This window comes from Cebus imitator, unplaced genomic scaffold, assembly GCF_001604975.1.
Source record: "Cebus imitator isolate Cc_AM_T3 unplaced genomic scaffold, Cebus_imitator-1.0 Scaffold310, whole genome shotgun sequence".
NCBI classification, from domain to species: Eukaryota; Metazoa; Chordata; class Mammalia; order Primates; family Cebidae; genus Cebus; species Cebus imitator.
The window spans coordinates 858,761-873,554 of NW_016107625.1; the positions used below are offsets into that span (position 1 = coordinate 858,761).

The 14,794-nt window shown below is 38.4% G+C and overlaps 1 protein-coding gene across 2 annotated transcripts in view; it reads right to left on the bottom strand.

Moving 5' to 3' along the window:
• Positions 1 to 14,794, bottom strand: part of SVEP1 (sushi, von Willebrand factor type A, EGF and pentraxin domain containing 1) — a 210,982-nt gene that overhangs the window by 81,335 nt on the left and 114,853 nt on the right. Inside the window, exons 22-26 of one of the 2 annotated variants that reach the window (XM_017503374.2) lie at positions 13,602 to 13,715; positions 6,015 to 6,128; positions 4,755 to 4,956; positions 1,594 to 1,751; positions 539 to 740 (exon numbers count right to left, since the gene is read on the bottom strand). In XM_017503374.2, the coding sequence (XP_017358863.1) occupies positions 539 to 740; positions 1,594 to 1,751; positions 4,755 to 4,956; positions 6,015 to 6,128; positions 13,602 to 13,715 (790 nt within the window). The remainder of the gene's footprint in view (positions 1 to 538; positions 741 to 1,593; positions 1,752 to 4,754; positions 4,957 to 6,014; positions 6,129 to 13,601; positions 13,716 to 14,794) is intronic. The other variant, XM_037729541.1, reaches the window with a different exon arrangement.

Below are 14,794 nucleotides of genomic sequence, written 5' to 3' on the forward strand. Positions count from 1 at the left end.
GAGGTTATTTCTGTTTCTTGGTTTTCCTTCTGACAGTCTGGCCCTCTGCTGTAGGTCTGTTGATGTTCACTCCAGGCCCTGCTTGCCTGGGGTTCACCTGCAGCAGCCTCTGCACTTTCACTGGGAGCTGCAATCCTGAGCTCTTCCTAAACGGCCATCTTGGATCCTCCCCCGTGTGTCAGATTTTGAGACTTGGCCCTGCTACTCCCAAGGTGTGAGATTTGGAGCAAGTCATTTAGACTTTCTGAAACTTTATTCTACTATCTGTAAAATGGGCACCAGCTCCTTAGGTCATTGTGAAGATCAGATGAAGTAATATATATATATAAATACTTAGTCAACAGCAAAACACAGTAAGTGTTAGAGGCATTATCACTAAAGGAACTTGTTCAGATGCTCCATTTGATTATTGACACCCTGCTGTTTTCCGGGAATACCTGACCCTTTACTTCCCCATTTCCTTCCCATCCTCAATGTCAGTTCTAATTTGGTTCTAAGATAAGATCTTAAGCACAGCCTTCCCGACACTTCTGCTTACCCATTATAATCAGTCAGGAGCAAGGTATTGTCACTGCCATTTTCAATTGCATAGGAGATTGGTGTTCCATAGTTCATTTCATCAGAGGATTTCATCCAGAAGGTGAAGGTTACAGCATGGAGAGATGGGAGCACGCCATCTAGTAAGACATATCCATAGATGCCAGAAACTTCAAAATCCAGGTTAAAGCCTGTAGACTGTTCTGCAATGAATAAGAAAAGTGTGCAGACCATGGCCCTTGAAAGACATGTCCAACTGTCCAAGGAAGCAGTGCTGTTGTCAAAGAATTTCATTTCAGTGAATATTATTATTCCTCTGAGAAGCAGTTTCAAAATTAAATACATATTACTTACAAATTACATACTGCGTTCTTTTAAATAAAATAACCAGTGAGTATATAAGATAGGAAAAGTATTCAATAGTGAAGGAAAGCCGAGAAACAGGGAGTAGTTGGAAGGAGAGGTGGAACTGAAATGCTACTAAAAGATACTAAAGCATTTCTGTATGCTGATGAGAATGACTCAGTAGAGAGGAAGTAACTGATGTCACAGGAGAGAAGGAGGAGGTGCTGCAAGGACAACATGCTGCCCTACTCAGGGCACCGGCTTTTCTCTATTTCATGAGCAATTCATCTCTGCCCCAAACCTGCATAGCCTACTCAATAAAGCAAGTCTTACAGCTAAAAGACTCCAGTCTCCCAAGAATTTAGATTTGATCTGCTGATTCTCAAGTATGTCCATGGATTCTCACCTCCTAACTCAAGTGGCTTATCAAGGTATCCTTTCTATTATAAATAAGTAGAATGTGAAGAGTTCTACTAAATTCAGTTGTCTCTATTTCCCCCCTAAATTTCTAAACTTTAATTTCATCATCTGTGTCATTGAGGATAATAGTAGTAGCACCTAGTTTGTTGGAAGGATGTGAAGATTAAATGAGTACGAAGTGCTTGGCATAGTTTTTGGCTTACAGGCAGTGCTTGGTACAGGCAAAAATTGGTATTGTTATCATGTTACTATATTTAGTATTGTTATTAATAACATTGAGTTAATATATACCTGTTTCACACCTGGTGCCTGAAAATCCTGGCTGACATTTACATCTGTATGAATTTAATTCATCCACACAGGTGGCCTGATTTTTACATGGGTTAGACTGACACTCATTGATGTTCAATTCACAGTGTGATCCTGTGAAGCCGGGTGCACACTGGCATCTGAAAGAAAACAAAATGTTGTAACAATTAGAACCATCGTAGGAAGTCTCCCATTATGATAATCTTATCTCAAAAGACTTTGAAAATTGAGATGTTGGAACACATTTTCCACATCAAAACAATATTTTAATGGTAGGTTATTTTTTCCTGTTCGTCTGATTAAACCTATATAAGACAAGATGTATTAGAAATGTTGCAGAAGGTAAATAAAGTAGAAGGTAGTTCTAGTCCAGGTGAGATATAATTCACACATTGTGGTTTCTCTCCTCATAGGAGTCCTCAGAAAAGTACAAAAAGTTCAGATGCTGCTCTAAAGGCTTTTATATGTTAAGCCAATTTTCATAACAATGAGGTAATACTAGTATTATTCCCATTTTACAGATGAGCTAAACTGTTGCTCAGAAAGGTTAAAGAATTTGCCTAAGTTCTATTGCTACGAAGTGGTGGAGTGGGATTTTGAACCAATCTATAACCTTTTTCTTAATCAGGATGCTATACAGTTTCTGTGCTATGCAACAAACCATTTAAACTCATCAGAATAGAAAATATATCTAGTAATGTCAAATGTTGACAAGGGTGTCATAAAACAGGAAGTCCCACATAATGAGTAGGACTACAATTTGGCAATGTCACAAGAAGTTGAGAGTTTGTTTTCCCAGAGCCCTGTAAATCCATTTCTTGTTATCTGCTCTAGGAGATAATTGCACAAGGTACACAGGGACCCATATAACAAATGTTCATAGCAGCATCACTCTAAATGTCTATGGAGAGGAGAATGAGAAAATGAATTATAGTGTAATTAATTCCATCATGTAATGGAATACTAAGGAGCAACTGAAATGAACAAACCAGAGCCAAATGTAACCACCTTGATAACACTTGAAAATAGAATGCTGAGTGGAAAGAAAAACAAACTGCAAAAGGATATGTATGTTATGATACCACTTAAGTAACGTGTAACTTATATGCTATTTATAGAGTCATATATGTAGCAAAATATAAAACCTGAATAAGAAAGATATATTCAGACTTCAGGACAGTAATTGCCGCTAGGGGAAGAAGGAGAAGAGAGTGTGTGTGTGTGTGTGTGTGTGTGTGTGTGTGTGTNTGTGTGTGTGTGTGTGTGTGTGTGTGTGTGTGTGTGTGTGTTTTGGAGGGAATAGAGCCCTACCTTTAGAACTTACTTCTTTAAAACAAAAGATGTGAATCAAATATCGCAAAATACTGAGGTTTGATAATCACAGTGATCAGTACATGACTTTTATTATTCTTTGTAATTTTCTGTATGACTGAAATATTTTGTAATTTAAAAGGACTGGTTCCAATAAATGCTAATGTTATTGTTACTAGCATGTTTATATGAAGACCTCTTAGATATTGACCTATTAATGACTAATATGAATAACTGGTGTTTGGGGAATTTAAACAAAAGTCTCAGTTGGAATTGGGGGATCTTTACTGGGTGTCTGCATTGGATGGTAAATGTATTTTGACTATGATTTCGCTCACCTTTATCCTCCTGTGTTTGGCGTCATTACAACACTATCATATCCTCATCTATGAAATAGATTCACTTTGTCAACAACACACGTGCTTCCTTCTGAATTGGGACCATGTACTTTCATCTCTCTTCTAGTTAGGATTTAGACAACTGGTATTCATCAATCTTTTTTTTTTGTTGTTGTTGTTTGGTTGTTTTTGAGACGGAGTCTTGCTCTGTCTCCCAGCTGGAGTGCAGTGGCATGATCTCAGCTCACTGCAACCTCCTCTGCCAGGGTTCAAGAATTCCCCTGCCTCAGCCTCCCAAGTAGCTGAGGTTACAGGCAGCACACCTGGCTAATTTTTTGTATTTTAGTAGAGACGGGGTTTCACCATGTTGGTCGGGATGGTCTTGATCTTCTGACCTCATGATCTGCCGGCCTTGGCCTCCCAAAGTGCTGGGATTACAGGCGTGAGCCACCACGCCCAGCCTAGTTAGGTACTATATGCCAGAAAATGTCAAACACTCATGAGAAAACGATGCTACATGATAAGACCTCATTTACCGATGGAAGGCAAAAGTCTCATTGGCAGAACTGCTTTCTTATTTCTTCTGGACAGTGCCTTGGCTGTTTGTGGGAGGATGGTAATGGAAGAGGCTGAACTAGAAGGAAGGAGATGGGACAATGTTGCAACTGGGCCAGGCCTCTTTTTCTCTTTTTTGGTTTTACTTTGCAAACTTATAAAACCAACAGCATCTTGAGGCCAATACAGTTTTCTAAAATTTTGCAAGCAAGCAAAATCTGGAGTGTGTACTGCAGATGGGCTGTCTTCCGTACTTCCCTGCAAAGAGCAGGGGATGGAATGGGATGGTTTTGATAATGACAACAGGAGAGGGTTGTTTTTCAAACTGTATTCTACTGGCACCAAAGAGCTGCTCAGGGAGTCACAGTCTTTCTACCCCTCAAACACTACTATTTTCAGCCACAAAAGCTTAGCTTTTCTTATTTTAACTTTTTACATTCATGTTAGATTTCCTCTGAACCAAAGGTTACTAAGCTAAAAAAGAGTTTGAATATTATGGACGAAGAATATAGATGAGCACTGTCACAGTATGATTGCAGATTCCATTTTGATCTTATCTAGTATAAAAACTTTAGCTAAAGCATAAAACACTTTAAAATATGAGTTTTGTCTAGTGCTACTGTATTTGCTTCTGAGTAATTATATTTCATCTTTTATGACTTCCCAAGTATAGAACATTAGTTCCCAAACATGGCTGTGCATCAGAATCATTGAGAAACCTAAGCCATAACAGGTTGCCTATTTTAAAATGATAGGCTTTACTCCAGGCTTAGTGAAGCAGAAATGGTGGTGGGAGATTCAGCTGTAGCCTATCCCAGGGCCAGCATTTGAGAATGACTGACTCAAGACTCAAAGCAATACTCCATAACGGCTGCAAAAATCACTGAATAGTTTAAAAAATAAAAACAGTGAAAAAAAAATTCAGACTTAGCCTTTTACCTAAAGCTATTGACACCGTCTTTACAGGTAGCTCCATTTTTGCATGGCTGACTGAGACACTCATCCACATTCTTTCCACATCGAGTACCCAAAAATCCAGGTGGGCATTTGCACAAGAATCCCGCAACCTGGTCTTCACAGATTGCATTATTTAAGCATGGGTTTGGCAGGCATTCATTGACTTCTGCTTCACAATGCAGACCTGAGGATGGAGAAGGAAGAGAAACAGCCCAAATGATTAACTCCCTGGGAACACTGTGATTGAAATGCTGACTTCCTGGAGGATGCTGCTTCTAGAGGATTGGAATGGAGGCTGTGGAGCCAATGGCTCATTAAACTGGTCTGAGATCCATTCTATAACGGGCTCTGCTTTTTGTAAGTCATTGTTTTGGAAACTCTGGGTTTTCAACAACCTGCATTTTTTGTTTTTGTTTTTGTTTTGTTTTGAATCAGAGTCTCGCTCTGTCACCCAGGCTGACGTGCAGTGGTGTGATCTTGGCTCACTGCAACCTTCACCTCCTGGGTTCAAGCTATTCTCCTGCCTCAGCCTCCCAAGTAGCTGGGACTACAGGTACACACTACCATGTCTGGATAATTTTTGTATGTGTTAGTAGAGACAGATGTTGGCCAGGATGGTAACTCCTGGGCTCAGGTGATCCGCCTGCCTCTATTACAGGTATGAATCACTGCACCCAGCTGATAATCTGCTTTTTAAAATCTTACCTTTTTTTTTTTTCCAAATTAAGTTTGGTAATAGATATCTAACTGAGATGATGTTAAGAAATAAAGCTGTAAATTCTTGCCTGTTTCTTTGATCTTGCCTTTTTCTTTTATTGGCCATTTTCTTTCTTGGATTTACTCTTTAACAATCAAGCATACACTTTTAACCATATGATGGTGCATCTGTTTGTGATATATTACATAATTTCTCTCTAGTTTGTTCTTGAAAGTTCATCTACACACACACACACACACACACACACACACACACCACATACACAAATTACGTCTTGCTGAACCATTCAAGAGTAAATTGTAGACCTGCATGCCCTTTCACCCCACTCTAAGGAAATACCTTAGAGTGTATTTCCTAAAAAAATGAGGACTTTCTCTTAAATAATCATAATACAGTCATAAAATCCAAAAATTTACATTAATATATATCATGTTAGGAAATGTACAAATGTGTGGTTCTTTGCAAGATTTTTTTTTTCCTTTAAAAGATTTTAAGACAACATGGGAAGACTGGAAACATCTTACCAACATATCCTTTTGCACATCTACAATGATAGCCTGCCACACCATCAACACAGATTCCTTTATTTAAACATGGACTGGGGCTACACTCATTTATATTTTCTTCACACCGTTGACCTGCAAAGAATCATTAATCTTTGAGCTGGAGAAAACTTGTAAGGACTTTAAGACCAACAGTTTCCAAGCAAGTGGTTCAGGTGTTGGAATAGGGAAATTGGAAATCATGGGTAAGAGGTCTGTGAAAAATTTAACTCTTTGCCAAACATGTTGAAATAAAACATTTCTTGTATTCTGTGAACTGAAAAATTTTTCTAGCAAGAAAACTAACATGTTCAGCATGCGATAGAAAATGATAACCACGAATGTCTGACCATATTTTTTAGTTAAAAAATGTGTGATTTTGTTTCAAATTTTTTCTCCTTAATTGTTTGCTAGTTGTTCTCTTTTTTGAGTTTGTTTCTCTTAGACTTAATTAGTAACAGTTACAATGTTGCAGTTACAAAGGTGGCAAAAATTATGGGAGAAAAAACACAGACAAATTTCTGTGCAGCTATCCCAGGTTTTGTGTGAACATAATTTGAAAACAACTGATGTAATTCATATCCTTTATTTTAGATACCTCGAAACAGATCAAAGAGGCCTGTTACATTACCAAGGACAGCACAGAAATGAGCCTAGAACCATAAATCTTCACATTTAAGAAGATATACACAAAGACTCGTTTATTTGAAGAGTTTAGGATGCTTAAATTTATAACTCATGGAACTATGTAACACACATGTAATAATTTAAGTACCTTGATATTAAAATATGCTAAAAGGAAATTTCACAATAAAAATTGCTTTTTGAGAATAGTAAATCTGGCCAGGTGCGGTGGCTCACGCCTGTAATCCTAGCACTTTGGAAGGCCGAGGCAGGTAGATCACCTGAGGTCAGGAGTTCAATACCAGCCTGGCCATCATGGTGAAACCCCATCTTTAAAAAAATAAATAAATAAATAAATAAGAAATAAATATAAGAGAATAGTAAATCTAACATAAAATCTATACTTTCATACAGACCATAATGAACACTTTTTATTTCACAGTAAATCCACACAATAAATTTAATGTCTAATAAATAACATACATAATACATTTCACGTCTACTGTGTGTGTGTGTGTGTGTGTGTGTGTGTGTGTGTGTGTATATTTCTTTTTTTGAGATGGAGTTTCACTCTTGTGCTTAGGCTGGAGTGAAATGGTGCTATCTTGACTCACCACAAACTCTGGGTTCAAGTGATTCTCCTGCCTCAGCCTCCTGAGTAGCTGAGATTACAGGCAGGCACCACCACACCCAGCTACCTTTTTGTAGTTTTAGTAGAGGCAGGGTTTCTCCATGTTGGTAAGGCTGGTCTTGAACTCCCGACCCCAGGAGATCCGCCCACCTTGGCCTCCCACAGTGCTGGGATTACAGGCATGAGCCACTGCTCCCGTTATAAATATATATTTCTTTGATTTAGAAACTTGGTTCTGTTCTCGTAGTATGTGTTTGCCGTTCTGGTCACAAGTTACCGAGGTGTCGCTAACATAAGATTTGGAATTTTAAACAAAGAAATGTGGCTGGGTGCGGTGGCTCATGCCCGGCCCGTAATCCCAGCACTTTAGGAGGTCGAGGAGGGTGAATCACGAGATCAAGAGATGGAGACAATACTGGCTAACATGGTGACACCCTGTCTCTACTAAAAATACAAAAAATTAGCCAGGCGTGGTGACGTGCGCCTGTAGTCCCAGCTACTGGAGAGGCTGAGGCAGGAGAATGGTTGCAGTGAGCTGAGGTTGTACCATTGCACGCCAGTCTGGCAACAAAGCGAGACTCCCTCTCAATAAAAAAAAGAAAAAGAAAAAGAAATGTAGGATACAGGTGCATAATTTTAATACTGTATATGGAAATGCATCCATATGCATTTGGCAGAGAGAAAGGAACACGAGAAAGAAAATGAAAACCAGGCAAGCGATTTCGCTGTGGTTCTAGCTGTTGAATACACACCCTGGTTAGGGATGATGAGTCTGCAGGTCTATAGTTGGTCTCATAGCATGTGGGCCTCTTAGAATGCAAGCTGAGAGCAATTTGTTTCAGGATATATGTGACATTATCCCTAAACACAAGCCACCCATTTTGGTGTTCATAAGACAAAAATGATTTCTTCTCTTGTTGAGGTAAAATAGGCATATTTCAAAACAGCATGCCTCTTCACTGTAGTTGATAGAGTACACTATCACTTTATCAAATGCAATAGCAACTCCAGTCTACTTGATGGCTGATTTGAAGGATTTTCAAGGACAACTTTGACTATTTATAAGGTCTCCCAAAAATAAACTTTCAAATTGCACTTCCAGATGAAATGCAATTTTACTGTATAAACTCAATATACCTTTTCATAAGCCTGGATTACCATTATTGCATGGATTTGAAATAGACAATATATATTAGTTGTTCCAAGTGATTGCTACTGTAAATTATGTTAAACATTTTCACGTCTTTATGGAAATTGTTTTTAGATACATGATAAAGTTATTAGAATCTGGTTCCTTTGAAATGTTATAAGAATTTTACTAAACTTTTTAAAATATAGAAAATTATATACCCACATGTATTAAAATATATATTCTGATATGTTTTTAGTATAATAATGATTTTATGAGTTAGGTACAATGCTGGATGATTTAGATGATGTCAGTATGCTCTATAATAATATTATAGGGTTATTAATATTTATAAAATAGTAAATTCTAGTCTATTTTATTAGAATATATGATCAATATCATAATAATTATAACGTGGGTTAATAAGGGAATTGAGAATAAGATCACTGTTTCTGAACTATTTTTTGAGAAGGTGCTAGAAGCTGTGAGTCGTGACTTAAATAAGATATATACTTTGAGGAATATCCAAACTGCTTTCCACAGCAGCTGAACTAATTTACATTCCTACCAAAAGTGTGTAAGTGTTCCGTTTTTTTCTATAACCTTGTCAGCATTTGTTATTTTTTACTCTTTAATAATAGACATTGTAGCCGGGTGCAGTGGCTCATGCCTGTAATCCCAGCACTTTGGAAGGCTGAGGCAGGAGGATCGCCTGAGATCAGGAGTTCGCGACCAATATGGTGAAACCCCATCTCTACTAAAAATACAAAAAAATCAGCTGGGCATGGTGGCCTGCACCTGTAGTCTCATCTACTTGGGAGGCTGAGACAGGAAAATTGCTTGAACCTGGGAGGTAGAAGGTGTAGTGAGCTGAGATCATGCCACTGCCCTCCAGCCTGGGTGACAGAGCAAGACTCCATCTCAAAAAAAAAAAAAAAAAAAAAAAAGGCAGCTTGGGGTACAGGAAAGCAGGAGTGACATCCATTATGAGTCAGCCTGAAGCTCATAAAATTAAATTTCCTAAGAAGCAGCACTAGTTACATCATTGGCCTGCCCCCCACCTTTAATATCTTCCTATCACTTGTCAAGAGAAAGTCCTCCCTGGTGGAAGCCTAAGTGCCGCCCCCCCAAGCATGTTTCGTGCATATTTTCACACATCCTATCCTCCGTTCAATACCCTGTTTACCCTTCTTCCAACACACAGCTCAAGAACCCTTTGTTCACGTTGTTGTTCCTCCACTGGAACACCCTCTCTTCTTGATCCCTGACTCAATCTTTCCTTCTTTCAATGATTCCAAATGCCACCTCTCCTTCAATCATGCTTTTGCTCATCCCCTAAAATTCAAGTGATTTTTCATCCCTTTGAACTTGTATTTGTCTCTGAGGTAGGTGTTAAGGGCCAAGGTTCAAATCCTGGTGTGTTGGTATGGTAGTTAATTGTATGTGTCATTTTGACTGGGCTAAGGGATGCTCAGATAGCTGGCAATACATTATTTTGGGGCATGTTCATAAGGGTATTTCTGGAAGAGATTAGCATATGAATCAGTAGACTGGGTGAAGAATATTCACTTTCACCGGTGTGTGCAGGCATCAGCCAATTCATTGAGCACCTGAATGGGGCCAAAAGGTGGAGGAAGGACACATATTTTTTCTGCTTGAGCTGGAATATCCATTTTCTGCACTCAGACATCAGTCCTTCTAGTTCTCAGATGTCTGGACTCAGACTGGGAGTTAGACTATTGGTTCCTGCCATGCTTAGGCCTTCAGGCTTACACTGGAACTGTATCATCAATTTTCCTGTGCCTTCAGCTTTAAAATGGCAGATTATGGGACTTCTCAGACTGCATAATCATGTGAGTCAATCTCTCAAAGTAAATCTCTTTCTTTCTTTTTTTTTTTTTTTTTTTTTTTTTTTTTTTTTTTGAGATGAAGTTTTGCTCTTCTTGCCCATGCTGGAGTACAGTGGCACAATCTCGGCTCACCACAATTTTCACCTCCCCGGTTCAAGCAATTCTCCTGCCTCAGCCCCCTGAGTAGCTGGGATTATAGTCACATGCCACCATGCCCAGCTAATTTTTTGTATTTTTAGTAGAGACTGGGTTTTATCATGTTGGCCACGCTGGTCTTGAACTCCTGACCTCAGGTGATCCACCCTCCACGGCCTCCCAAAGTGCAGGTATTACAGGCATGAGCCACCATGCCAGGCCTAGTTTCTTTTCTAAGCATGAGTTTGGTTGTATATATTTGAGATGATGCTGTTTGTATCATACCGTCTCTTGCTTTCCTTACTTGGCATGCCATAAATGTTTTCTCACATAATTTAAAAAAATACAACTCAAAATAATAATGTATATTTCATATGCACACATGGAGAGTATTTTTGTGAATCTCTGAATGGACACATTTCAAACCCAACATAGTGAAATATCTCCTGGAAAACAGAGATCTTCAAAAAGAGACTGATGTAAAAAAAAATCAGAATATTATTAGCTTTACCCACAATGCTCGATTTGAAAGCAGAGAAGGAAATTCAGGTTTTTAAGTATTACGCATGTAATCAAAATTCCTTTTAAGAATTAAATTTGATCATACTTATCATCATATGGTTTGACATTTTATCATATGACTGCATCCTATTTTACTTGACCTTCATTCTAAGGTCAGACAACAGAACTGTTTCAGGTAATTTTATGGTGAGCTCCTGTGGGTATCAATTTCTGTCTTAATCTTAGATGATTTCCTTTGAATGGATTCCTGGATGGTGTTCATCAACTTTCACTCCTCTGAGCAGGGCACATTAGTGTCTCTGTCAACACATCCTCACAAGCACTGAGTACTATCATTATTAAATATCATTACTAGTTTGGTGCTGATTCATTTAATTTTAATTGGTACTTCTCTATTACTAGTGAATCTAAAGCTTTTTAATACAGCTTTCCCTGAGGAAGGATGTTCCTCACAGACTTTAAGAGAAGAAGCAAGACGGAAACTATTAAAGGTGGGAGGAGCGAAGATGCTTACTGAGCTGTGGTTTTACTTGCTTGGTTGATTGTTTTTGTCCTTGGAGGTTTCTTCACTACTTGGAAGCTGAAGCCAAGAACAGGCAGCTTGGGGACCAGTAGTAGTGGTTCACACCTGTAATCCCAGCACTTTGGGAGGCTGAGGCAGACAGATCATCTGAGGTCAGGAGTTCGAGACCAGCCTGGCCATCATGGCGAAATTCCATCCCTACTAAAAAGATAAAAATTAGCTGGGCATGGTGGTGAGTGTCTGTAATCCCAGCTACTTGGGAGGATAAGAAAGAAAAATTGCTTGAACCTGGGAGGAGGAGGCTGCAGTGAGCTGAGATCGTGCCACTGCACTCCAGCCTGGGCGACAGGTGAGACTCTGTCTCAAAAAAAAAAAAAGAAAGAGAGAGGAGAGAGAGAGAAATCTGTTTTGTGAAAATAATTTATTAAAATATTCACAATCATTTGATAAATACTTTAAAAAAAAAAAAAAAAAAAAAGCCATTCTGACTGCTGTGAGATGATATCTCATTGTCATTTTGATGGCCTTTCTCTGATGATTAGTGATGATGAGCTTTCTTTCATGTTTGTTGGTTGTTTCTGTGTCTGCTTTAGAGAAGTGTCTGTTCATGTCCTTTGCCCATTATTTAATGAGGTTATTTGTGTTTTGTTTGTTGATTTAAGTTCCTTTTAGAGTCTGGATATTAGGCCTTTGTTAGATGCATAGTTTGCAGATATTTTCTCCCATTCTGTAGGTTGTCTGTTTATTCCACTGATGCTTTCTTTTGCTGTGCAGCAGCTCTTCAGTTTAATTAGGTCCCACTTGTTAATTTTTGTTTTTGTTGCAATTGCTTTTGGGGACTCAGCCATAAATCCCTTGCCAAGGCCGATGTCAAGAAGGGCATTTCCTAGGTTTTCTTTCTAGGATTTTTATGGTTTGAAGTCTTACATTTAGATCTTTAATCCACCTCAAGTAATTTTTCTATATGGTGAAAGGCTGGGGTCCAGTTTCATTTTTCTGTATATGATTGGCCAGTTATTCCAGCAATCCCATTACTGGGTATACATCCAAAGAAAAATAATCGTTCTACCAAAAAGACACATGGACTTGTATGTTCACTGCTGCACTATCCACAATAGCAAAGACATGGAATCTACCTAGGTGTCCATCAATGGTGGATAAGATAAAGAGAATGTGGTACTTATACATCACGGAATACTATGCAGCCATAAAAACCTCCACAAAATCATGTGCTTTGCAGCAATCTGGATGCAGCTGCAGGCTGCAGCTGCAGGATGACTTAAAGCAGGACCAGAAAGCCAAATACTGCATACTCTCACTTAAAGTGGGACCTACACAGTGAGTATACATGGAATAAAGATAGGAACAGTAGATGCCAGGTAATATTTGAGGGGAGAAGAAGGGAGGTATGGGCTGAAAAACTACCGTTGGGTAGTATTCTCACTGCCTGGGTGACAAAATTATCTGTACTCCAAACCTCAGCATCATGCAATATATCCATGTAACAAACCTGCTCTTGTACTCTCTGAATTTTAAAGTTGAAATTATTTTTAAAAATTTAAGTCATAAAGACAAAGATTTTAAATGCTAAAAAATAACACTTAAATAAGTATTTATTTAAGTTAAAAGGAGAGGCATAGTGGTGCATAATAATTTCAAGGATACATGTGCCCAAAGTCCATAGTTAGTAATAATTATACACACACACATGAACATCCACAGAAATTAGCATATACACTTCATAAATTCAGTAAAATGCTAGTAAAAAGCTTGGGGAGGACCTAATACGTCTAGTAGGCTTTACATATTTTCTCTCATTTCCTCACCTCCATTTTTACGAATGAAGAAACAGGTTCAGTGAAGTTAAATGGCTTGTCCAAGGTCACACTAATCTAGCTGTCAAAGATGGGAACATGTCTCCCTGTTTTACAAAGCAATTGCATGTGGCCATACTGATATCTTGCTTTCCTTACATAACAGGATAAGGACAAGAACATTTTCCCAATGCATATAAGTAATACTTGAAAATGTGCTTCTTCAATATGTTTATAATTACTTATAAACGTACCTTTGACACATTCCAAATCTATCTCAGTGATAAAATCTTAATGATTCAAAGATTTATATTGTTAAAAACAAGAAACTTTCCCCTTACCTGTGTAACCTGCTGGGCACTCACAAATGAATTCCCCAACTAGGTCTTTACAAATTCCATTGTTGAGGCAAGGCAGTGGGCTGCACTCATCGATGTCTGTTTCACACTTTAAGCCTACAATGTAAATCAAATGCTGAGGGACAAGCCAAGGAAGGGATTTACCAAAACAGAACCATGATCATTTAAAGGTAATTATCTCAATAATCAGAATTTTTCAGTGGCTAGTGGTAAAGAAAAGGGCAATATTCATTAAGTGATAACATCTCTTAAGTATTTAATGAGGATACTACCTCTTTCTAAACAAATTTAAGATATTCTTACAAAGATACATCAAAGATAGCAAAAGATCCCAAATTAGAAGTGTGATGGAGGCACTTGGAAGCACAAAATGGAGCCAGGAATTATGCTAATTTCAAAGTGAAAGCTACAATGTTATCTGTACTTGTTACCAAGGTCACCTGACTGAAGGGAGGAGGTGGGGCTAAATCCTGCCAGATCGCAGCTCACATGCCAGGTGTCCCAGAGTGGGCTGCATCTTCCCATAGGGTGCACACAGGCTTCCTATGGGCTAGCTGTGCTGAAAACCCATATTCTTTCTCAGAGTCCTCATCACTAGCACCAGCGTTACCTGGGAATGTAATAAAAATATGAATTCTCAGGCTGTACTCCAGACCTACTGAATCAGAAATTCTGGGCCTGGGTTCTGGCAATGTGTGTTTTAGCAAGTCTTCCAGATGATTCTGATGTACTTGACAGTGTCCTATCCTATGCCCTCTCTCAAGCACGACTGATTTGCAGAATTCCCAAACAAGATCCTTTATTTCTTATGGAATGTCAAGATAAATATTTTAATAAAAATTCACAAAGACAGACAGACACACACACACACACACACACACACACACACACACACACCATGAGCCAGCTATAATAAATGGAATGCCAATATTCTAGATAGATCTTGGCTATACTTTGCTGTTTGACTTTCCTTTTGCTTATTTTGTGGTGAATTCCTTTACTGACATAGCATTTTCTCATTAAAAACTTTCAAGTTGGTTGCACAACATTGAAAAAAAAAGCTGTCTAGAAGAAAATGAATATGTTAAATTAATTGCAATTTTAAGGTATATAGTTCATTTCCCCTCAAAAATTATGTTTCTGAACTCAAGTGGAATGTGAAACAAACTGTAAAA